Source organism: Stigmatopora argus, chromosome 8 (genome assembly GCF_051989625.1).
Source record: "Stigmatopora argus isolate UIUO_Sarg chromosome 8, RoL_Sarg_1.0, whole genome shotgun sequence".
Classification (NCBI taxonomy): Eukaryota; Metazoa; Chordata; class Actinopteri; order Syngnathiformes; family Syngnathidae; genus Stigmatopora; species Stigmatopora argus.
Window position 1 is genome coordinate 13,480,367 of NC_135394.1, and position 21,632 is coordinate 13,501,998.

The 21,632-nt window shown below is 44.1% G+C and overlaps 3 protein-coding genes across 7 annotated transcripts in view; all 3 read left to right on the forward strand.

Moving 5' to 3' along the window:
• LOC144078580 (myosin IXB) overlaps positions 1-6,085 on the forward strand; it is a 41,159-nt gene extending 35,074 nt beyond the window's left edge. For 3 of the 4 annotated variants that reach the window (XM_077606772.1, XM_077606774.1, XM_077606773.1), the window contains 9 exons: positions 58-250; positions 376-504; positions 889-994; positions 1,100-1,231; positions 2,175-2,298; positions 2,497-2,547; positions 3,346-3,461; positions 3,593-3,732; positions 4,499-6,085. In XM_077606772.1, the coding sequence (XP_077462898.1) occupies positions 58-250; positions 376-504; positions 889-994; positions 1,100-1,231; positions 2,175-2,298; positions 2,497-2,547; positions 3,346-3,461; positions 3,593-3,732; positions 4,499-5,031 (1,524 nt within the window). In that variant the 3' untranslated portion in view covers positions 5,032-6,085. The remainder of the gene's footprint in view (positions 1-57; positions 251-375; positions 505-888; positions 995-1,099; positions 1,232-2,174; positions 2,299-2,496; positions 2,548-3,345; positions 3,462-3,592; positions 3,733-4,498) is intronic. The other variant, XM_077606775.1, reaches the window with a different exon arrangement.
• Positions 6,086-6,446: 361 nt separating this feature from the next.
• On the forward strand, positions 6,447-16,267 carry espnla (espin like a). Of its 2 annotated transcripts, XM_077607726.1 has the most exons (11): positions 6,447-6,652; positions 7,339-7,426; positions 9,910-10,043; positions 10,189-10,294; positions 13,032-13,098; positions 13,174-13,267; positions 13,340-13,479; positions 14,176-14,340; positions 14,408-15,192; positions 15,450-15,995; positions 16,178-16,267. In XM_077607726.1, the coding sequence occupies exons 5-11, from the start codon at positions 13,084-13,086 to the stop codon at positions 16,182-16,184; spliced, it is 1,752 nt and encodes a 583-aa protein (XP_077463852.1). In that variant the 5' UTR covers positions 6,447-6,652; positions 7,339-7,426; positions 9,910-10,043; positions 10,189-10,294; positions 13,032-13,083; the 3' UTR covers positions 16,185-16,267. The 2 variants fall into 2 exon arrangements, with proteins under 2 accessions (XP_077463852.1, XP_077463853.1); XM_077607727.1 differs by lacking the exons at positions 6,447-6,652; positions 7,339-7,426; positions 9,910-10,043 and having other exon boundaries at positions 10,105-10,294.
• A 33-nt stretch (positions 16,268-16,300) lies between these two features.
• Positions 16,301-21,499, forward strand: klhl30 (kelch-like family member 30). The gene is made up of 9 exons (XM_077607725.1): positions 16,301-16,442; positions 16,968-17,634; positions 18,427-18,595; positions 18,658-18,856; positions 19,239-19,325; positions 19,603-19,758; positions 19,866-20,054; positions 20,133-20,278; positions 20,889-21,499. The coding sequence occupies exons 2-9, from the start codon at positions 17,030-17,032 to the stop codon at positions 21,135-21,137; spliced, it is 1,800 nt and encodes a 599-aa protein (XP_077463851.1). The 5' UTR covers positions 16,301-16,442; positions 16,968-17,029; the 3' UTR covers positions 21,138-21,499.
• Positions 21,500-21,632: the final 133 nt, after the last annotated feature.

Consider the following 21,632-nt stretch of genomic DNA (forward strand, 5'->3'; position numbering starts at 1 on the left):
TTTGATTTATGATGATGAGGGTGTTGTTAGCCTGAAAGTCTTGTTTAAATCCAACAGAGTGACGAGGAGTTTGGCGACCAACACTTTGGTGTGCGTGTGGGCCACCTAGTGAGCGAGAAGAACCCTGTGCCTGTGGTCCTGGAGATGATGCTGGAGCACGTGGAGATGCACGGCCTCTACACCGAGGGCATCTACCGGAAATCTGGCTCAGCCAACCGCATGAAAGAACTGCATCAGCGACTGGAGAATGGTAATGTGTACAGGCCAACCCTCATAGTGTGAATTTGTGGCTACTTTTTTTTAAATTATGCACAAAAAAGCATTACAACAATCACTATATATTGACATGCTCACTTTGTGTTTTTTTTTGTCTAGACCCTCACCTTGTGTGCCTTGAAGACTACCCCATCCACACAGTTACAGGATTGGTTAAACAATGGCTGAGAGAGCTGCCAGATCCTCTTATGACCTTCACACATTATAATGAGTTCCTGCATACAGTAGGTGAGGAGGACTGAAGCATTTCTGAACCTACTTAATTGAACGGAACCAATTTTCTCATGTTTTTCTATACAACAGGACAGACTAACATAATGGAAAAAACAATTGTTAATTTATCTCCAGAACAATTGTGGGTGAAGATTTTGTTTTGCGAATTGTGAGGCTGGATTTGCCCTAAATCTGGAATACATCATGGCTAATTGTGAAAAAAGTTACATTTTGTATGTGCTGTAAATAACATTTGATTCCTACACATTACATCCTCCAATTGAACTTTTCAGAGCTTGCAATAATTTTGCTTCTTCTAGAGATGTTATTTAAATGCCTGTGTAAACCTGCTGAAAAATACCTTCTTTCAATATGTTTATTCCATAATGTTTTATTCAGAGCTTCCAGATAAGCAGGAGCAACTTTATGCCATTTACAAAGTGCTGGAGGAGCTTCCACCAGCTAACTTCAACACACTGGAGAGGCTTGTCTTTCACCTCGTCAGGTCCGACTGACTCTTCCCTCACTCCACATTCCTTAACCCTTTTTTTAACAGTGATGTGTTCTACAGAATTTCCATGCTTATGTTTTTGTCTATATTTCCTTGCAGAGTTTGTAAAGAAGAGGCTCATAACCGCATGTCTCCTAACTCCTTGGCCATTGTTTTTGCTCCATGCATACTGCGCTGCCCAGATGGTGCCGACCCACTTCTTAGCATGAAGGATGTTGCCAAAACCACTACGTAAGACCACAATTTAGCAAACACCATTTGCAGATTCTGCCATGACAAGTGAAGATCCACAAATAGAGAGACTAAATAAAACGTTTTATTTCTGCCATCATCACATAATCATAAAACATGTTTAATAATACACAACATGGTACATGAGAGGGTTATCCCTTTTTAGAAAGTTTCATGTTTAGAATGCAAGTAGCACGCGTACATTTTTTTTTTTTTTTCATCTCGTTAAATCTTTTGTCATTACCACAACTTTTCGACTATAAAACACTACTTTTTTTCACTCACTCGGAACCGTGTGCGGTCGATTGGTCGCCCCGACCGTGACAATGGGCGACCAAAAGACCGGCGACAAAACAAGGTAAAACAACACGGTCTACGCATCAACAAAAGCCAACAATGGCCATGAGCAGTTTCACTGAGCGGATGTGTGAGTGTATAAGAGTTTGTATGTACATGCATTGTCCCTTTTTAAGAAGCTACGTCAGTCAGGGTCTTAACAAGTTCTCCAACAAAAAACCATAAAAGTCCGGGAAATGTGGAGCTTTTCTTTAGCCTAACAATTACTAGGGCATTAAGTATGACTAAATAGTAATTCGCAGTTTGTATTTAGGGAATTTGAGCAACGATTTAAATGGTAATTATCACTTCCCTTCCGGGGGACCAAAAGACCGGCGACCAATCGACCGTGTACCCTCTGAACCATGTGGCTTAAACGCCAGAATAGTTTCTTTTTGGATTTTCAGGCTAAAGAGCTGCATGACTTGGTTTAAATATCCCTTGCATATGAACTTGTATCATTTTTTTGTTGAATTTGATGGGTGCGTCATATCATTTGAAAATGGCAGTCATCAACGCATTACATTGGCATTAAAAACCCTGAAAAGATAGTTGGCTAATGATTCTCTTCATACTTCCAACATGCACAATCACCGTCCTCTCAAAGATGTGTGGAGATGCTGATCAGTGAGCAGATTAGACGCTACAATGAAAAAATGGAAGAGATTGAGCAGCTGGAGTACGCAGAGGCTCTGGCTGTCAACCAACTCAAACTCAAGAGACAGCACACGGTGAGCGAGCCACTCTTTTCCAATTCTAATTCCACTTACTTTCTTTCATTCACCGCGTCGGTCAGATAAAATGAGAGTTAACATCTCCCGGACAAATTTGTCAGCCTCACCTGCGATATTGACTCTCAAAGAACATCAGATGATGCTTCTTCCGAGGGTGTGTGCTTAATACGGTCCATGTTCCCTGTCTTTCTTTAGCACTACTGGCATTTACCTCTCAGGTTCTCAGCTCCTTACAAAGGAGTGGTGGTATGTATCATCCAGTTCTTCAGGTCAAGTAGATCTAGCGGACGTAGCCTCGTAGTATGCTACTTTTGGGTGCCATGCAAACCTGTGCACGGCGTGGTAGATGTGGGTGATGCTTCTACCCTCTTTTCATGAGACATTTTGGTTTTACCTCCACCCCACTCAATAATCTTCTCTTCCATACTAACTGGTTTTTAGTTTGCATGTTTTAGGTAGTTTGCTTGTGATATGGGGCCATTGCTTACTCTCCATAGGATGTGTTTCTTCATTAGAAAGGACAAGACATGACAAGAATGTGACTTGTAGAAATTGATAGCCATCATGCATGTTATCATAAGACTCAAAGCTATGGCCTTATTATTGAGTTGGGACATCTTGTCTTCGCGGAACGCTCACCACATCCTTTTTTTTAAGGTCTTCGATCGTGTGTGTGTGTGTATAGGCTATTTTGTTTGGTCGGAAGGTATTTTTTTCACAGGCTGGTGGGGAGATGCATGAATCTCTCATGCAACCTGCTTCTTTCTTTACTAACACATCTCAGTGTTTACATTTGGTTGTGGTCATGCATTGTTGATGCATATTTAAACACAGTGGAACCTCTATTTTTGAATTAGCCGGCCACCTCCAATGTTTTTTTTTAATTGTCAGCATGACAAATGATACTTTTAATTGCCAAACTTTTACCATCTCTTCTTTGGCTGCCTATTGAGCTAAGGTTTGAATATAGAGGTTGCACTGGAGTTAATCAACGCGGAGCTGTTGATAGAAAGATTGGTTAAAACTGCCGTGTTGCTTTGACAGGTCCATGAGAAGGTCAGTTCAGACCTCAAAGCTGTTCCTGAGAACGAGCCGCTGGACTCTGACTCGGAGGCTGAGAAGAACTTGGTGGAACGGATCAAGTCCATCAAACAGGAGAAGTAAGGATGCATGCTTGCTATCATTAGCGCTACAGAAAAGAAGAACCAAATGCTGTTCATAATATTAGTGAAAATATTTTGCTCTGCTGTTGCTAATCTCTTGGTTCCCCCAACTTGAACTTTTTGTCCAGAGAGGATCTGGCTTGCCGATTACCAGAGATGGAGCAGCCCGGTTCAGACCTGGAGAACCTGGACTCTGAAGCTTCACTGAGCTCTGAAAGCCTGTTGGACGAGCAGCAGCGTTCTACCGCTCATAACTCGGAGCATGACGGTCAGTTTTCTGTCAACTTTTTGGTTGTTTTTTTTTTGTCTGTCTTGTCGTTTCTCTTCCTCTTTCGCTCTCGTTTGTGGGTTTCTGACCGGAACCTCGGGGCCGTCGGGATTGGGCCCTTTCCTGTCTTTTGTGGTGCAGGTCTGGACCAGTGATGGTGAAGGGAGCGGTGCCGTCTGCTCTATAGCAAAGCAGGTTGGACCACAAGCACACGTGTTTGTGTGTATGCATGTGCAAAACCTTTCCCTTAGAAAATGATAGGATCCTGTCTAGAAAGTTCAAATGTTTGTTTTGAATAATAGGCCCAGAGGAAGGCAAAGTCATGCAGTTATAATAGTTGTGAAATGTTGAATTACTCAATGGAGCCTTTTCGGAGAGAACTTTTTTTTTTGGTAGCCAATCACTGCTATGGTTGTAGAGTCACAATCAATGACATATTTGTGTTTCACCAAAATAACATGGTAATTGGTGGCTTGGTGAGTTCACCCACTTTTTCCTTTTCTAACCCTACTAAAGGTCTAAGCATCGGCCAAAACTTTAATCACAATTTTGTGTGTTTGCATTGATCATGTCCTAATTTTTTAGAATGTTCAATGCATGGAACACTTCTCAGTTGACATTTGCACGATGAATATTTTCCTTCTATTTCTGTATTGCATGAACATGATTGCATGATCCCCTCCACCAGTACAACCATTGCATCACTGATAACAAGACCTTTTGAAGAACCCATTTTTTTGTATGCTCTATCCTCCCTCTCTTGCAGTTGGCGTTGGCCCTCAGCAGAGGAGATGCAGGCCAGTGCAAAGACCTTCCCTCTCTAGCGAAGGCCCGTCTCTGCCAGAAATCTCCCGTAGCGCCTCGTATTCCTCTGTATCCAGCTCCAACTCTTCAGCGTCACTACTCTCTACCGCTTCCTGCGAACGCCCGCTACAACGCCGCAACCCCGTCATCCCGGACACGGTGAAATTGCCTCCGGGTATCCGCGGGCAGCCAGTGAGCTCCGGTCCGATGCCGGGTTCCTGCCCTCACGGAAAGCGCGTTTTTAACTTATTGAGAAGAAAGGAGCAAGCGGGCCGCCGCAAAGACAGTACCCGGTCCCTCTACGTGGAGTCGTCCGAGCACGACCCGTTGGGCCATTCCTCCTCTTGCCCGTCTTTTCCTTCCCCTTCCTCCTCGTCTTTGTCCATTTCCTCAGCAACAGCGCATCCTCCCTGCCAGCGCAATCAAAATCTAGCCTCGGACGACTACAGGCGCTTTTCTGAGCCAGACATACCTTACATGGACAAAGATGTCTGACCAAGGAAGGAGGATTTTTTGTTTTTTGTTTTTTTAGGTTTTGGGAGTTACACGGATTACAATCTGTGGAAACTAATTGACGGTGAAGTGAACTGGACATGTTGTCATGCACCTTTTTGGTAACCCCCCCCCCAATATCGTCCTTAGAGTTCATTCAGGTCAGAGGTTGCTTGCCTCCTAATAGTGGACCAGTAATTACCCTTCCCCCCTTCTCCATTTGTGCTAATTTAATCTCCCAGTTGCACTTTGTCATTTCCTAGTTCTCTGAATGAAAAAGTGAAACCACATTGCTCATTTTTATCTACTACCCTGTGCCTTATTAATAGAAAGTTCCTCTTTTTATTGTCTTATTCATGCAGGGGTGGGGAACATAACTGTTGGACATCCCTGAAGGACATTTCATTCAACCAGCCACAAAATGCTCGATACATACATCTTGAAAACACAAAACTCTTTAGTCCAAAATACTCATGATCGATTGGTCCAAAAAAAAATCAAGAAATAGTCTACTGTTTACCCAAAGTCAACCAGGATAGGCACCAACATAAATTTTCCCCACCTGTATTAGATGCTCTCCTGTGTGTGTGTGATTGTGTGCGTTTGTTGTTTTAACATGGCTGTTTTTGATTTGTACATAACCAGGAAATGTGTTCATTTTGATCGATGGTGCAAATGTCTTGTCAAACTTGACCTGCTGGACAACAAACATCTGATAGGCAGTTGTTGCCCTCACAGATCAACGGAAGACGCAAACAGCACACGCCACTTTTTCCTTACACAAAAAAAACAAATGGAGAGAAAGCACACCACGCCACACCACACCAAGAGAAAAGAACCACGCCAAGATTATTTCCGTAGTCAAGGATACGTCGCTTCAAAATGTCGTGTTGGCCAACTTGTTTTTAATCCTCGTGTTCCTCTCAGACTGCTGATGAATGATTTTTGCCTTTAACTTGACCAAGATGTTTCATGTGTTACAGATGCTGGAACTAAATGGCATCAAGCGTAATGGATATTAGTATTAATGTGACAATACAGAACATGATGCTTCGAACTTTTGCACTTTTGCTGTGTGTTTTTATCTGGTCTATCGTCACAGCTTATTTTTTTCAGCACAAAACTTATTGTAGACTTTCTGTCTTCTCGCAAAAGGATGCTTGCATATTCATAGTCTCAATTGTTCCACCGATAACTTTGAAATTTGATTGTTAAAAGGTAAGTAGAACCATTGAAACTGATGCTGGTTGGTTTTCTCATTTCAAGATAAAATATACATCTAATACATTTTGACTGAGGATTGGCACGTATTTTTTATTCCAAATAGCAAACATATTTTTCATGTTTTCACTTGAATTTACACAATTCCCTTTATTCCCCATTATTACACTTTTGTCTTCATCAATTTCGCCCAATTTCTCCCAAAATTGCATTTAGACTTACGCATCATTTTTGACTCTTTCCTCCCCCGCCAATGTCAGTTGACCAACACCGACTTGGACCCATCCGGACCTCGCTGCACTTTGCTGCCAGCAGGGGACGCCATTGTGTTTTGGAACAGCTGTTTGCTAAAGGACTTTTTGGGGGCTGACACTCATGACTCCGCTGAGAAGGCAAGATGGAGGTGGGCCTCTAATCTTTTAACCTGTATTCTGTAAATTTACTACCCAGACCAGTGGTGCCAAAGGTGCGGCCCGTGGGCCGAAAGTGGCCCACTAGGGGGTGGGATCCGGCCGATTCATACTGCATGTACATAATTTCATGCTTTCATTTTTTCGACAAGGCTCAAAACCACCTTCCAAAACATCCAATGTGCTAATAAGGAACCTCGAAATTCCCCAAAACCAAAATGTAATGGGAAATGCCGAAAAATCAGCAGGAATCAACAAACAAGAAGCATCCTGGAAAGTCCCAAAAAATAAATAGGAAATGATCCAAAATTTACTGGAATTGACCCTAAAATAGTGTTAAACAAAAGTGACGCAACATTAACTCATTGCCTGCTATTGACAATGATATATGTCCAATTTACTTAAACTGGCTCAATTTTCAGTTAATTAGTTCGCCCCTCCCTGTCAAAATGGATTGGACATCAAGCACCATCAATGGCGGCCGTTAAGTTACCTTTTTATGGCCACAAATAAACTGATCCAGCCCACATGAGATCTAGTTAGCATTTATGTGACCTGCGAACCAAACTGAGTTTAACACCCCTGACCTAGCCCCCAAAAAACTGCGGATATCAACAAAGGAATAAAATACTGATTATACTGTACTTATATCTAACTTATATTTCAATGTTTTAACCAGCCTCTTTGAAGGAAAGACCCCTGCCCACCAGGCCCACCTCAACGGACAACAGCAGTACTTCAGTTACCCGCCAGGCAAGGAAAATCAAGTAAGCTTACGAATTGGGTGGGTCAGCCATCTGCTTCTTGGCGAGAAGGGGTTAAAAAGCAAAACATCTGGAAGCATCTCCGAATGATTTTCTCCATTTGTGACACTGAGGTCACTCGACTTTGTTGGCTGGGAAATGAAAGCGCTGGTGTGTCTACAAGTTGGACCCAGGGGGCTTTTGTTTTAGGCAAAAACACATTTGCGCTTCCCTGCTGTGCCTGAATTATAATTACAAACTGTTTCCCTATGGGAAATGATGCTACTAAGTGGTACCGTGATTGGCTCCATTTTAGTTATGTTTTTCCACTTATAAAATGTGGTTCACTCTACTTTTTTTTTGTATGTGAGTACATATTTGGCTTAAGAGGGAGTTTCGGACACAGCAGCTGTGTATTATACTCAGTTTTCCCCGAAAGAGTCAGTATTTATTGTAAGTGAAACATTGGCTCCTTGAGATACGAGTCAGTCGGATTACAAGAAAAGAGCCGTTCACAACAATTTCATTTTTTTTCACAGAGAATAAAATAGGGTTCAAACTGTTTATTCCTTCCATTCATAAACTAGATGTGGAAAAAATTAGTCTTGAGTAAATTTCATATTTTGTGTTAACGTGTCATTTGAACGCGATTAGTGTCATTTTTAAATTTAACTTATAAGTTAGTTTTTTTACATAAATTTCATGTTTTCACCTGATTGTTTTTTTTCTTAACACGTTATCACTTTTTCTTGCGGGGGAAAAATCTGGATATGTTAATTTTCTGTACGTCACATTTATTTACGTTTGATTTTCCAACTTAGATATAATTTTTCTTTTATGCTTGCATGTGATATTCAGTTAAGACATTCACTAATGGTGTCTTAACGCGTCCCATTAATGGCAGTGAATAAGTTAGCATGCTAACTTGAGCTAATCACCTTATAACTTCAAATGGATCAAATCCCAGTGTAATACACATTTTTCCTGTGGGAAAAAAAGAAGAAAAGGGCGAACTAAGATTTAATGTCAATACTCGGTCAAATTGCTCTACGCTTTCATGATTTACGAACTTCCAACGTCCGATCAAAGAGCGGCGTAGCAATCAGGGAATGCCGTCCTGCCGACGGACTTTAAAGCCTCCCAGGTGTTTTGGCGGACCACCCGGCCTGGAACAACGGGAGCCGGCAATAGATCGAGACAAAGAAGAGCAACTGCCGTTGTTTTGGCGCTTCACGCCTCGCCGCCCGCAAAACAATGGCAGAATAATTAGCTAGCTCCGTCAGCCCCCGCCGATCCTATCGGCTTTCCGTGCCCTCCTCTCGGGTGGAAGGCCCCGAGGTCTGTTATGAGATCCACGGGTTTGGGTTTCACACTTTTCACCATCCCCTTTGCCTGGAGCTGGCAACTCAATCCCACTAAAAGAGCAAGATTCAGGCAGGACTCTTGAGCTGGATCCTTAAGACCATGCTCCTATTACTGAAGATCGGCTGAGCTTTAATTACATCTCCAATGGTGTCTTCAAAGGGGAGAGTTCACTTGAGTCCCCAGGAAGGAGGCGCAAGAATTCGTAGTGGGGGGCGCTACGTGTTTAGCTAGTCCACGAGTGAAGAAATTGCTGCTAGGGCTGGCTGATTGGGCATTTAAAAATCGATCTTTATTATAAACGACATAACTACAGAATTTAATCTATTTATTGACGCATGACTTGAATATTAAACCACCAAATTAGCAGAACATTCTCTAAAAAGCCTCTCGCAAACAACACACAGCATTTTATTAGCTATTTAACATTCTTGCCATATTGAAAATGATCAAATCCATCATTATTTTAAAGTTTAAAAAAATCAGTAACTACATGAAAAAAGTAGATAAAAAAAATAATTCCATCCATAATTGAAGGAATTTTATGAAAAGAACTAGAGCCCACATTTTGTGCGCCTTGGCCAATAGGAGGCAGTGTGGCATAAAGCAGAGACGTGAGCATTGACAGTAACCGAATAATAGAAGTATACTGATAAAGTGATTTTGATGTAGCTTGTTTTTGGCATTTTATAAAGAGTTTCTGAGTATTTTGCTCAATTTCTGAGTATTTTGCTCAATTTCTTATCTAATGAATCTTTCCAAGGCGTTTGTGTGTTTGAAAATTCACTAGTATTGAAGTTGAATACCGCCACATTTCTGCTAGCGCCTCAATTACGTGTTATATTCCAATGTATAGTAACATTACACTTTCAGGTTTTCAGCAACAGAGAAAGAATAAGTCTTTTATTCTTTTTGTATAGTAGTCATTTTATTTTTGTGTTTAATCGACCTTGAAAACCAACTTTTTGAGGGACCGTTCGCTATTTGCTAAACTGTAGCCAGGCTGCGTTTCCGCTACATGTGATTGCTAAAATGTTCAACATCAACCAATTGAGGCCAACCAGCAATATTTTCAGACCCAACTGAATTGCTGGCTAAAGAGCGCAGTGATGAAAACTTCCTCCATTACTTTGTTGTTGTTGTAGTGGGAGCATCAATCAGGCGTGACGGTGTCACCTTGTTTTTCCACTTCCCGCCTCTCACAACTCCTCTCCCGCTGAGCAGCCGCTCCGAAGAATGGAAAAAAACGAAACAAAAAAACAAAACCAATCAGGATGAGGTAGGATAACATGTCACTTTTCTAAGGCTTCCGTTGATACCTGCTTCGTGCCAGCGCACCGTTCACATTAGCGACATTAGCGGCCACCCTATCCTTTTTCCCTTCAATTATTCACGCCGTCCTCCGCTGGCTTTATTGTTCACAGGGGCCCTCGGCCACAGCCTCAGACGTCGTCGCCGTCGTTGTACCAGTACGCCGTCGCCTGTTGCCTCATCCTCAAGGCGTAGCCATGCTGAACCGCTGACGCCAAGGTCAGTGCATTGGTTGGCACTATGCCAATTTTCTTGCTCTTTTGTCCTAAAATTCGACTTCGACATTTAATCTTGTTATTTTCTAAAATTGTGGATATCAAAACTGAATGAGGGAACTTATTTTGGTTGATAAAATCATTGAGCGACAGTCGTTTTTACAAGCAGCGATTCCGTCTTACCAGCCATTTTAGACTAAAATTATTGTGTTCTACAATATATACATATATATATATATACTGTTTAGATCAGATGTACAAAATGGAGCAATGGGACTCTTCTTTCACCGGGGGAAAAAACAGTTAATTCTTCTTTTTTTGCCATTCCATTTTAATTATCAGCTTTAACAAAACCTTACATTTATTCCAGAAACTTATCAAATTGGACTAACTTGTCAGTGATAGCACACACTGGAATATTAATTTGAGAATACAAGAGTCAAATAATAAATAAAAAAATAAAAAGGCAGACTGGTGTTATGAAATATGAATCATCTGACTTGAGCGTAATAAGGCCATTTAGCTTCTGCTAATAATTTGAAATAGGAATGGTCACTGAACATATTCAACTTGTTTAGCAAGGCAACATTGTTTATCAGAACATGGATTGACTCTAACTAAAATGTTCCAAAAATGTTACATTATAATTACAATGTACCGCAAATGTTATCCCTTGATCATCCGTTAGCTTCATTCTATCAAATAAGCTGAAACACAATAAAAAGGCTAACGGAAATTAGCATAAATGTTACTGTACGTATACTGCTACTTGATAACATATGGAGCAGAAACACATTATGATACCACAATAAAAGTCTGAAGCGCTTAATTTGTGGATAAAAAAAATCAACAACTTAAGAATCCATATCAAAAACTGTGTTGTGGCTTGTTTGTTGTTTATAGTGGTTCACATAGCGGATGTTTGCACTCAATGCCCTCATGATTGATTGCCGATCTGTCTAGGGAAACGGACCGCCCGGAAACCTGAGAGTGTGAACTTGTGAGAGGATGTGTACTTACACCACAGCCTCGTGTATGTGTATGTGTATGTGTGTGTGTGCGTGTGTGTGTGTGTGTACATCCCCCAAATTTCTATGAAGCAACTAAAAAAGGATGGCGTGGAAATGCTCCAAGTTTGTTGCAAACGCTGGCAGGAGCAAACTGGAGCACAGTGCGAGGTTGTGAACTCTGATGTGCTGTGATCGGGGTCTTTGATAGTGTGTGAGTGTGTGTGTGTGTGTGTGTGTGTGTGTGTGAGAGCGCGTGTGTGTGTGTGTGTGTAGCAGCTGAAAGTTGGCGCTGATGAAAACCAAATGCTGGCTGCCACTGGGTCCAATTAAAGGCACGCACAGGGACGTTGAACTATTACGAGAAGGGTCACCCAGGAAGCACCACCTCCTCCTTTTCCCTCTTCTTCTCCTTGTTTATCCCTCGGGGATTGCACAATTTCGGGGAAGCTGTAGCGCCGCTCGGAGAGGCAGCGCCGAGGACAGGCCCTGGATTTTGGGGGGGCTTTGATGTGGACTCCCTACGCGCTCGCTGGGCGCAACGCGATACGGCGAGGACAGTGCCGCTTTGTCTGAATGTTTCCATATATCCGCCATGCATGGTTCCTTTTATAATCTAGGCATGCGATTGGGGTATTTTTTTGGTCCCCCTTTTTCTATATATTGCTTTGTTTGTAGTAGATGTGTCAAGGACTGTCCCTCGCAGATGGCTTTGCTAAGGATTGTAGTACTTCGAAGTGGTCTTGGGATTGTTATATGCTATGGTGTGCTTGGCATACCTGTCAACCTCTGCCGATAACTGCCCTTATAAATGATTATGATTCCCCTTACAAACCCCCCAAAAACCTTACAAACACCGTACGTCGTACGGTGTTTGTAAGGTTTTTGGGGGGTTTGTAAGGGGAATCATAATCATTTATAAGGGCAGTTATCGGCAGAGGTTGACAGGTATGGTGCTAGATGTAATTCAAGTTAGGTTCCATGTAGTATTGGTCCTGAAAAGACCAGGCCAGAATGTTAGGGGAACTCTTGTTTGTTTGTTAGGACTGTGGAAACAACTCTTTGTTTCTTATGGATAATTTATGGGCTCTAAGAGAAAGTTCTGCTTAGGGCAGCAGTACGGTGAAAGGTCTAAAAATCATCCGGTACTGTAGCATCTTTACAACAATATTCTTTACAAAATTGTAAAGTGTGATGGAACAATCTAAGTTCCATTTCAGGTCATGTGTCCTGGTCTCAAAAAGACCAGATCACAGAAGGTTAGTGGAACTGTTATTTGTTTGGGCTGTGGCTTCCCTATTTGTCTTAGGAAGGTAGTAGTGCCTTTTGAAAAGAGGACTCTTACCCTGTATAGTATTCAAAGGAATATGTTGGAAGCACTCAGGTTATCCGGAAATTGGAATTTCTGAATTTTCGAAGGACCGTTTTGTGATTTATTCTTAGGAATTTCATCAATGCAGGTCAGTCAATGTTTCACTATTCAACCACATGCGTGAGAAAAGGATGGACGAGTGTCTTTTTGTCATGTTCCACAACCTATATGCTAAGCAGAAAGGCAACTTGAGAGTGACATGGATACTCATCACATGTTACACGTGTCGCGTGTCCTGATTTATAGAGGCGCACTCCTATTCTCATCAATCGATTCCATTTCAATGTATTGTATTCAAAGTCCCCCAACTACGTGGCAAGCCTCTCACCTAAAATCTCCATTATCATTTCTTTTGCTTCCAGGTCATCGTCCATTCAGACCAGGAAGACGACCAGAAGACACCACTTGAAATTCATGAACACCTTAAAGGTGCTCGTCCTCTGCAGATCTCCAAGTAACCCTCAAAACAATCTCAAATATCTCCACCTCTTCTTCCTAAATCAGCAACCCGAGAGCGAGGACACGGTAGCGGCCAGGTACCCTCGGCCTTCCAAGAGCATCGTACCGCACATCGAGAACGTCATAACGGCCACGTCGGGTAAGTTTAATGAAGGTTTGGGGAATTTGAGAAGGAAGTTGGCAAGTTTGCGCTGATGCTTTGTGTGTTTAGTTATTCAAGGTTTACATCACCCGAAGAGGATGGTGCCCGACGGCAACAAACTCCTCGCCAACAGGAAACTCCTGGGGGATATGAAACCCATCGTTTCACTCAAGCAATCGTCTCTTTCGGGTGTTTTCACCGGACAAGCAGTAAGTGCAGTTGCCTTCATCTTTTTATTCATTGTTTTAAACCTTGAAGGGAAATATCTGGTATGATTGGAATAGAGAAGATAAATCAGATTACTGTGTGACATTTCATTTTATGAAGCGTTCAGACCGGTTGCGTTTTTTCGCGTGACCTCACGTCACTTGCAAAATGCAGTTTGTTTTTGTTGTTGTCGCTAAAAGTCAGAAGTCCGCGTACTTCCACTTCCGTTTCCCGTAACGTAGTATATAAAGACATTAACCTTGTCTTTGTATGTTTCTCCCAATATTACTTAAATCTCCTAATGTTATGCCAAAACTGGTTTTGTGTAATTACACTGCCAAAAATCTCAGCCCGTGAAACCAAATGACTTGCAGTTCATGTGATGTATAAAAATAACCCACAAAATGACTTATACCTCCTAAAGTCATGATTTTAGTCCCATAATATTACAATGTAGGGCGCAATTCTCACAATATTACAACTTTTCTCGTGATATTACAATTTGTCATATTGCGAGTTTAACCCATTCAGCCATCTTCTCTGCAGGGGGGCGTGGCCTATCTACTCAAACTGGTGACAAGGGGGGAAAAAAAAACTTAGCCGGTCTAAACGCATCCTTCCATTTTTTTGTCCGGTACCTGAAGATCTACTTAAATATACTAACATACTTGGTGACTTCCCACTGCCGTCTGCTGCAGAGTAAGGTGGTTGTCCTGCCCTCCGAGGAGGCCAATTTGGCGGACATAGACTACCTGGTCCCCAGCCACGACGAGAAAGGCCAGCCCATTGCTGAGTGGAAGCGGCAGGTGATGGTAAGGCAGCTGCAGGCCCGACTGCTGGACGAGGAGGATCAAAACTGGAAGGTCAACCCAATATCACTTATATTGTTTACATTTACTGATGACTCAATGGCTGGGTTGCGTGTTCCAGGAGAACGGCCCGAGCTCGTCCAAAGTCAGCTGGCGCTACTCGCAGGCCCACAACGCCATCCTGGGCCCGTCCGGAGAACTCCTGACCGAGCGCGACCTGGTCTATTTGGAGCAGCAGATCGCCAGCGTGACTTTGCGCCGGCACGCCGGCGAGGGCTGCGAGCTGGAGCTGGCCCGGCTGGTGGAGGAGCTGCGCCACATCCTGCCGGCCCCCATCGTCAACATCAGCGCCAAACGCCCGCCGCTGCTGCCCGGCTGGTGCGGTCGCATCTCGGGGATCGTCAAGAGCATGTCGCTACTCACCAGCGACCTGGCCGAGATGCCTGACAGCCGGCTGGCCAGTGTCTTCTCGCAGGCGCCGGACCGGCGGGCCTCCACTAGGGGTCGCCGCCAGAGGATCGAAGACGAGATCCGGCGTTTCGGCGTGTCGGTGAGGACGCTCAAGTGCAATTTTGAGACGCGGGAGGAGCCCGGGGGCGCCGGAGGAGACCCCGCCCCGGAGCCGGCGCCGGAAGAGAAGCTTCCGGAAGTGGTGGAGAGCACCAGCCTCAGGAAGGAGCGCATCGTGGTGCTCTTCCTGGGACACTGGAAGAAGTCGGCCTACGCCGTGACGCTCAAGAACAGGAAGAGTCGTGACGGGGAAAATGGCGGTGGGGAAGACGGCGGCCCGGCCAAAATGTTGAACAGCTCCTTGGGTCACTTCTTCAAGCAGAGGAGTGCTGTCAATAAAATGCTGGGCAACTGGAGGAGGATCATCACTAGCGTCCCTTCGCGACAGATACGACGGTACCTTGTTGTGAATTAAATTCTGTCTTTTATATGTATGCATTTTGCCACTATCATACCTGTCAACCTCTGCCGATAACTGCCCTTATAAATGATTATGATTCCCCTTACAAACCCCCCAAAAAACCTTACAAACACCGTACGAGTGGGCAGTTATCGGCAGAGGTTGACAGGTATGCACTATTATACATGGGAAAAATGAAATTGTGCCCCGCCACACCAAAATCTGACCCGTTTCACCTTTTTCAACCAATTAGGCTCCACCGGCAGCAAGCCATCTACTCCCCAGAACAGTTCCTCCCCCGCGTGGGTGGCGCGCCGCTGGAGTACGACAAGCTAACGTTGGACCTCTTCATGCTGGGCTACTTCCACATCCTAGAACTGGACCTCCCGGTGGACGAGCGCAAGATGAGGCACCTGCTGTGCTTCGAGGTCTTCGACCACGTGGGCAGCTTCCCCTGGGAGCTGGTGCGCGACTTCCACAAGGCCGTCATCCGGGACATCGAGGCCGGCGACCGCCAGTGGAAGGACGGCTTCGAGGAGCTCAAGCTACAGTTTTTCGGCAAGGCGTGCGAGGAGGGCCGGGGGGAGATGGGGACGGAGGCGGGGCCAGAGGCGGAGGCGGAGATTCCCGCCCAGGTTCGAGCGTTACCCAAAGTCATCGTGCAGACGCCCACGCCGGACGAGGACTCGCTCTACGCCGGGACCGATATCTCCAGTTTCAGTAACGAGGAGATTTGCCAATACATCGACCGCAGTTTTGCCTTTTGGAAGGAGAAGGAGGCGGAAATTTTTGATTTTGAGTAACCCCTCCAATTTTCTCTATTCCTACCACGCATTTGATCGATTCCCTTGTGGAGGTTGTCGATATTGCCGTTTAGTTTTTTTTTTTATATTGTAATACGAGCTGTTTTGCTATTTCACTTGACCTAGAAGCCAGTGTTCTTTCACTTCATTTAGCAGTTTGTTTTATCCATGTTGACAGGCAATAAATGAGCACATGAGCAAGCCGGGCCATCACTGGTCATTTCGGTCACATGAGCCGCGCTGCTATGTGTCTACCACTGAGTGTTTGTGACAGCAGCTGCTCGTTGGAGGGAATCTAACTTCGGCCTTTAGCGTCACTTGTCAGTGGCCGCCCAAAATAACCCAAAGGCAGCTCGGCACGAGGCCGCCGGCGGGCCGGCGACCAGGCGCGAGGTTTCTCTCGGTGGTTCCGCCACAAGAAAGCTGCTCCTGTCGCAGGATGAGTAAGTTTGTTTACTACTTTGAGGTGGGAAACTTTTTAGTTTTTTTTTAATGGGATAGAGGTTGTTAGTAGTTTTGATGTTGTTGTTGTTGTTGTTGTTGCACTTTGTTGATCTGTTTTTGGAACACCTTCCCCAATGGGTCCTTTGTGAACCCTGTTTATCATATAGTTTCATATTTGTGAAAATTGATGTCGGCAGACTTAAAACGGCTTGGTTTGAATGCGCAGGTTTTATTGTCGCAGCTGTGTTTAGAAGTAGTTTTGTCTGTTTAAAATTAGCCTATTTCTGGGACTATAAGTCGCACCCAAGTGCGCACTGATTTCAGTGTACTTCTGTGTACTTCAGAGTACTCTTTGTCGTACTCCGTAACCACGGTAAACTATAAAAAAAGTGTGACTTATTTTTCAGAATATATGGTACTAGGAGGTCCTGCATTAGATTAGTAAAATAGCAGAAAAAAATGATTGTTAAAAAAAGAGTTCTAACTAGAAACAACAAAATTTGTCATCTTGTCTTTCCTTTCAGGCGAATGACTTATCGTCGCTCCACGTTCTTTCTTGCTTAATTTCTGGCGCGTGGAGGAGAGGATGGTGCGCAACGTGGACGACCTCGACTTCTGCCTGCCTTCGCACCCGCAGACCATCCTGGAGGGCTTGCGGTCCCTGTGCTCTCAGCCCAAAATGGTGGACGTGACGCTGAGCGCCGGGGGCCGCGACTTCCCTTGTCACCGCGGCGTCCTGGCCCTCTGCAGCGCCTACTTCTACTCCATGTTCTCGGGGGACTTTGCCGAGAGCATTCAAGCCCGCGTGGAGCTCCACGGAGTGGATCCGGAGATTCTGGGCTGCCTGTTGGATTTTGCCTACAGCGGGAAGCTGACCATCAACCAGAGCAACGTGGAGGCTTTGATCCAGACCTCCAGTCGCCTGCAGTTCCAGACCGTCCGGGCGGTGTGCACGCGTTACCTTCAGCATCAGATCGACGCTTCCAACTGCTTGGGCATCCTGGAGTTCGGGGAGATCCACGGCTGTCCGGAAGTGGTCGCCAAAGCGCGGGCTTTTCTATTGGAGAACTTTGAGGCGGTCCAACTCGCTGAGGAATTCCTGCTCCAGGAGAAGGAGCGCCTGGTCTCCTGCCTGGGCCACGAGGGGCTCCACATCCGATGCGAGCGCTCCCGCGTGGAAGCCGTCCTCAGGTCAGCATTCTTTTTAGCCCTTTCATCTTACTCTTTTGAATGGTATTACTCAAGATTTTTACAACTGGTTTACTCTTAGTCTAGTTTTAGTTGAGAAATACTACAAATGCTTTAGTAAATCAAATTTTTATGTTTTTTAAATCTAAAAAAATAATTTTTTCACTCAATGGTCTAGAACACCTGTGTCAAAGTGGCCCGGGAAAGTAAATAATGAGTGCCGACTTTCTGTTTTAGGATCAAATTAAAATGAAGAGTATAGATGTATATTAAATTTCCGGATTTCCCCCCTTTTAAATCAATAATTGTAATTTTTTAATCCATTTTTTTCTGTGTTTTTAGTTCAAAAATCATTTTGTAAAATCTAAAAATATATTTTAAAAAGCTAAAATAAACATTGTTTTATGTCTATGATAAACTGAATATTCAGGGATTTTAATCCAGTTCTTTTAATCCATTTATATAAAAAAATCTAAATATTATATCTAAAATGGTGCCGCCCACGTGAAATCAAGTTGACGTTAAAGCGGCCCGCGAACCAACCCGAGTCTGACACCCTTGTGGACACTTGAGACCTTTAAGCTTTTATCAAGAAAGTGACTTTTTTTAAGAATTCATTTCATAAAACATAACACATTCTACAGGCTAGCTAACATGCTAAAGATAGTAATGTCAAAAAGCTTGAATATCAGTGTTTATTCCACCAAGTTTGTGGCCATAGTTTTTGCCATCCACAAATGCGATAATGAATACGTTTTTTACAGTTCTTTGGGTTTCAATTTTGGTCCGCCTCAGGTGGGTCGGGCACCGGCGGGAGTCTCGGCTGGACCACATGCCGGAGCTACTTGGCCTTTGCCGACTGGAGCTGCTCCACCCGGACTACCTGAGGGAGACGCTGATGCGGGACGTCCTGGTCCAGGCCTCGGACGGCTGCCGGGAGGCCGTTGAGAAGATCCACATGGAGGTTCGGAGATCTTTGACTCCTGAAAAGTCTCAAATGTTCAACCCTTGATTTGTTCTTGTCAGAAAATGCACTCGTCTCCAGAACCGGGAGGCCAAGCCGACTCCCAAAGTCCGCAACCCAACCTGCAGGAGGTGCTGTTCGTCATGGGAGGCCGCTCCTTGGACGATGAGTCGGACGACGAGTCGGACGATGACGATGGCCAGAGAGCGAGGGAGCCCAGACCTCAGCCCAGAAATTGTGCTTTCTACAACACCAAGACAAGTACGAAGGAATGCAGCTTCTCCATCACACCCAATTTGCATTATAGGCCAATGAATACTTGATCGATAACACGTCAATTGAAAATATACACAATACAATATTTTTTAAAGTCGGTCTGAAACAAAACTTGCGTCCCACCAGGCTTATAAAGGACTACATATGTGTGTCCATGACTATGATATGTTTTATTTTCCCTTCTCCCACCCATATTTTTTTTGTTTTAGTTTAAGTTCACCTTTACTGTTCAGTCAGGCAACGAAACCTCTCAGACTAGAAGTTAAATGAAATAATAGTTAATGAAAACAGTCTGTAATTTGCCCGTATGCCATTTTAATAGACCGCGTTTGCGTATTGACACTTTTATTGATTTTTCTGTTGACAGAACTGTGGCACGAACTACCGAATTTCCCCAACCCCAACAAGTGGGGCTTCTCCATGGTATCACTCAACAATGACGTCTATGTCACAGGTGAGCCAACTATTGCAAATGGATTAGACGTCTATCCCCGCCACTAAAATCACTGTTAATTCAAAAAAATCCATTCAAAAATAATATTTACTGTTGAAAGGCTACAGGAATGCTCAAAAACAGATCCTTGTGAGGATAAGCGGTACGGAAAAATGAATAAATCAATGTCATTTCATCCATATAGCCCTAATTGACATACAAAATGGCCCTTCAAATCAACAGTAACTACAACGTGGTTGTGAAAATACAATCCTAAAATGAAATCAAATATCCTCAGGTGGTTCTCGAGGCTCCAACACCAACACCTGGTCCACCACAGAGACATGGAAGTACTCGACCAAGGAAGGCCAATGGGTGACGGTGGCACCCATGCTGAGACCTCGCACCAACCACTCGTCAGCCACGCTCGACGGAGAAATTTACGTTGTTGGCGGTAAGAAAAAAAAAACGTAACTTTCCCTAACGGGGGTGTCAAAGGCAATTTTCTGTTGGTTTTGGGGCATTTTTAAGGTTCCTTGAGCTTTCCTACCTGCGTTCCAGGTACGACGTTGGACCGCGTGGAGGTGGAGCGGTACGACCCGTACCATAACAGCTGGACTTCCACGTGCCCCGCCGTCAAGTACGTGACCAACTTCACGTGCACGGCGTGCCGGGGAAAGCTGTACGTCATCGGCTCCTGCGCCGTCAAGTACAACGCCTTGACCATGCAGTGCTACAACCCCGTCATAGGTGAAAGTTGCGTCCAATTTACGGCCTGCTCTGGTTTTTCGATTAGTGTTAATTTTTTATTTATTTTTCATGTCTCAGACACCTGGATGACCATCTGCTCGCCGTTCATCCCCAAATATTTGTCGTCACCTCGCTCCGTGTGCATGGAGGGAAACATCTACCTGCTGGCCGACAACACCAAGAAGGTCTACTCCTACGACCCCGACGTCAACATGTGGCAGAAGGTGCTGCTACTTCAACCAGGAGTGGTCAAACTCGATTTGATTGGTTTGTGGGCCACATTCATGCCAATTAGATCTCCTGTTTATTTTTGGCCCTAAAAAGCTAACTTAATAGCTGCCATTGATGGCACTGAAACAGCCAGTTGTAATGAGTTTGATTTATTTAATAAGGGACAGCACATATGCTGATTACAACATACGTATTCATATTCATGAACATACATGTAGATTTGTATTGTAGCCGGGCTAACAGGTCACTTGCTGTTAATTTTGGATTGTTTCCTATTGATTTTGAAGATCAGTCGCTTTCTGCTGATTTATGGACACTTCTAGTTGATTTTGAGAAATTTTAAGGATCTTTGTTAACTCATTCGCTGCCATTGATGGCACAGTTTTGACTGCAGAGGGCGACAGAACGATTATGGCTGCGGATAAAAAAATTGAAAGTGCAATAGTGCACACACACCATCGCAAAACTCACAAAATTCTAGTGTTATGAAAAAAATATATCGTATGTAGTATGAATGAGCGCCAAAGTCAGGCAGCCCGTTGGCCATATTTTTGCCACCAGCAGGTTTAACAATTGTCATCATGACTGGACTTCTGTCCACAGATCCAACTTCTCCACACGTTGCACGAGAACGGCGGTCTGGTGTCGCTGGACGGGAGGCTCTACGTGACGGGCGGCCATTGGAAGGGCATGGAGGGTGACTACGGGGTTGAGGTGGAGGTGTACAACCGGGCCTCTGACACCTGGGAAGTGGAGGGCTTTCTCCCCAGACTCTGGTTCTACAGCGGGGTTTCTACTATTTTCCTGGACCCCGCCAACTGGCCTCGAGTCTTCCCTGCCGACGCCACGTAGGATCCAGCGACGACATTTTTGTTCGGAGAAATTCAATTTGTAAGACAAAGGTTGGTTGGGTCTTCTTGTTGAGGACTTAACTAAAATGGCTACTTTTTCATTAGTCTGGGATGGATCTGAAGAAGATTTGGTAGGTATATAGAGACAGCGTATTTTCTGGACTATAAGTCACACTTTTTTCAATGTTTGTCTGGGTCTGTGACTAATACTCAAGTGTGACTAATGTTTTTTTTTTCTTTCTGACCACAACAACCTGTTATTTTTGATTGGTGTTTTAACAGATGCTTATGTAGCCCATTTTCCTCCATTTTACTTTTGCTCCTTAATGTATGTTTGTTCTTGGTTTCTGATTTAAATTAAAAAATGCCCTCCCAAAAGTGTGACTTCTACTCCAGTGCAACTTATATATGTGCATTATTTTGGCTGGTGCAACTTACAGTCCGAAAAATACGGTAAACATTGATCCTTGGCGATGGATTTGTTCTTGTCCTAGGG

What these genes read in the sequence shown, in the direction of transcription:
- espnla (XM_077607726.1), top strand. An exon ending in AGGAGGATCAAAACTGGAAG is followed by an intron (nt 14,341 to 14,407) that starts GTCAACCCAATA and finishes TGCGTGTTCCAG; the next exon opens with GAGAACGGCCCGAGCTCGTC. An exon ending in CCTTCGCGACAGATACGACG is followed by an intron (nt 15,193 to 15,449) that starts GTACCTTGTTGT and finishes TCAACCAATTAG; the next exon opens with GCTCCACCGGCAGCAAGCCA.
- klhl30 (XM_077607725.1), top strand. Translation starts at nt 17,030, where the DNA reads ATGGTGCGCAACGTGGACGACCTCGACTTCTGCCTGCCTTCGCACCCG. An exon ending in TTGAGAAGATCCACATGGAG is followed by an intron (nt 18,596 to 18,657) that starts GTTCGGAGATCT and finishes TGTTCTTGTCAG; the next exon opens with AAAATGCACTCGTCTCCAGA. An exon ending in TTTCTACAACACCAAGACAA is followed by an intron (nt 18,857 to 19,238) that starts GTACGAAGGAAT and finishes TTCTGTTGACAG; the next exon opens with AACTGTGGCACGAACTACCG.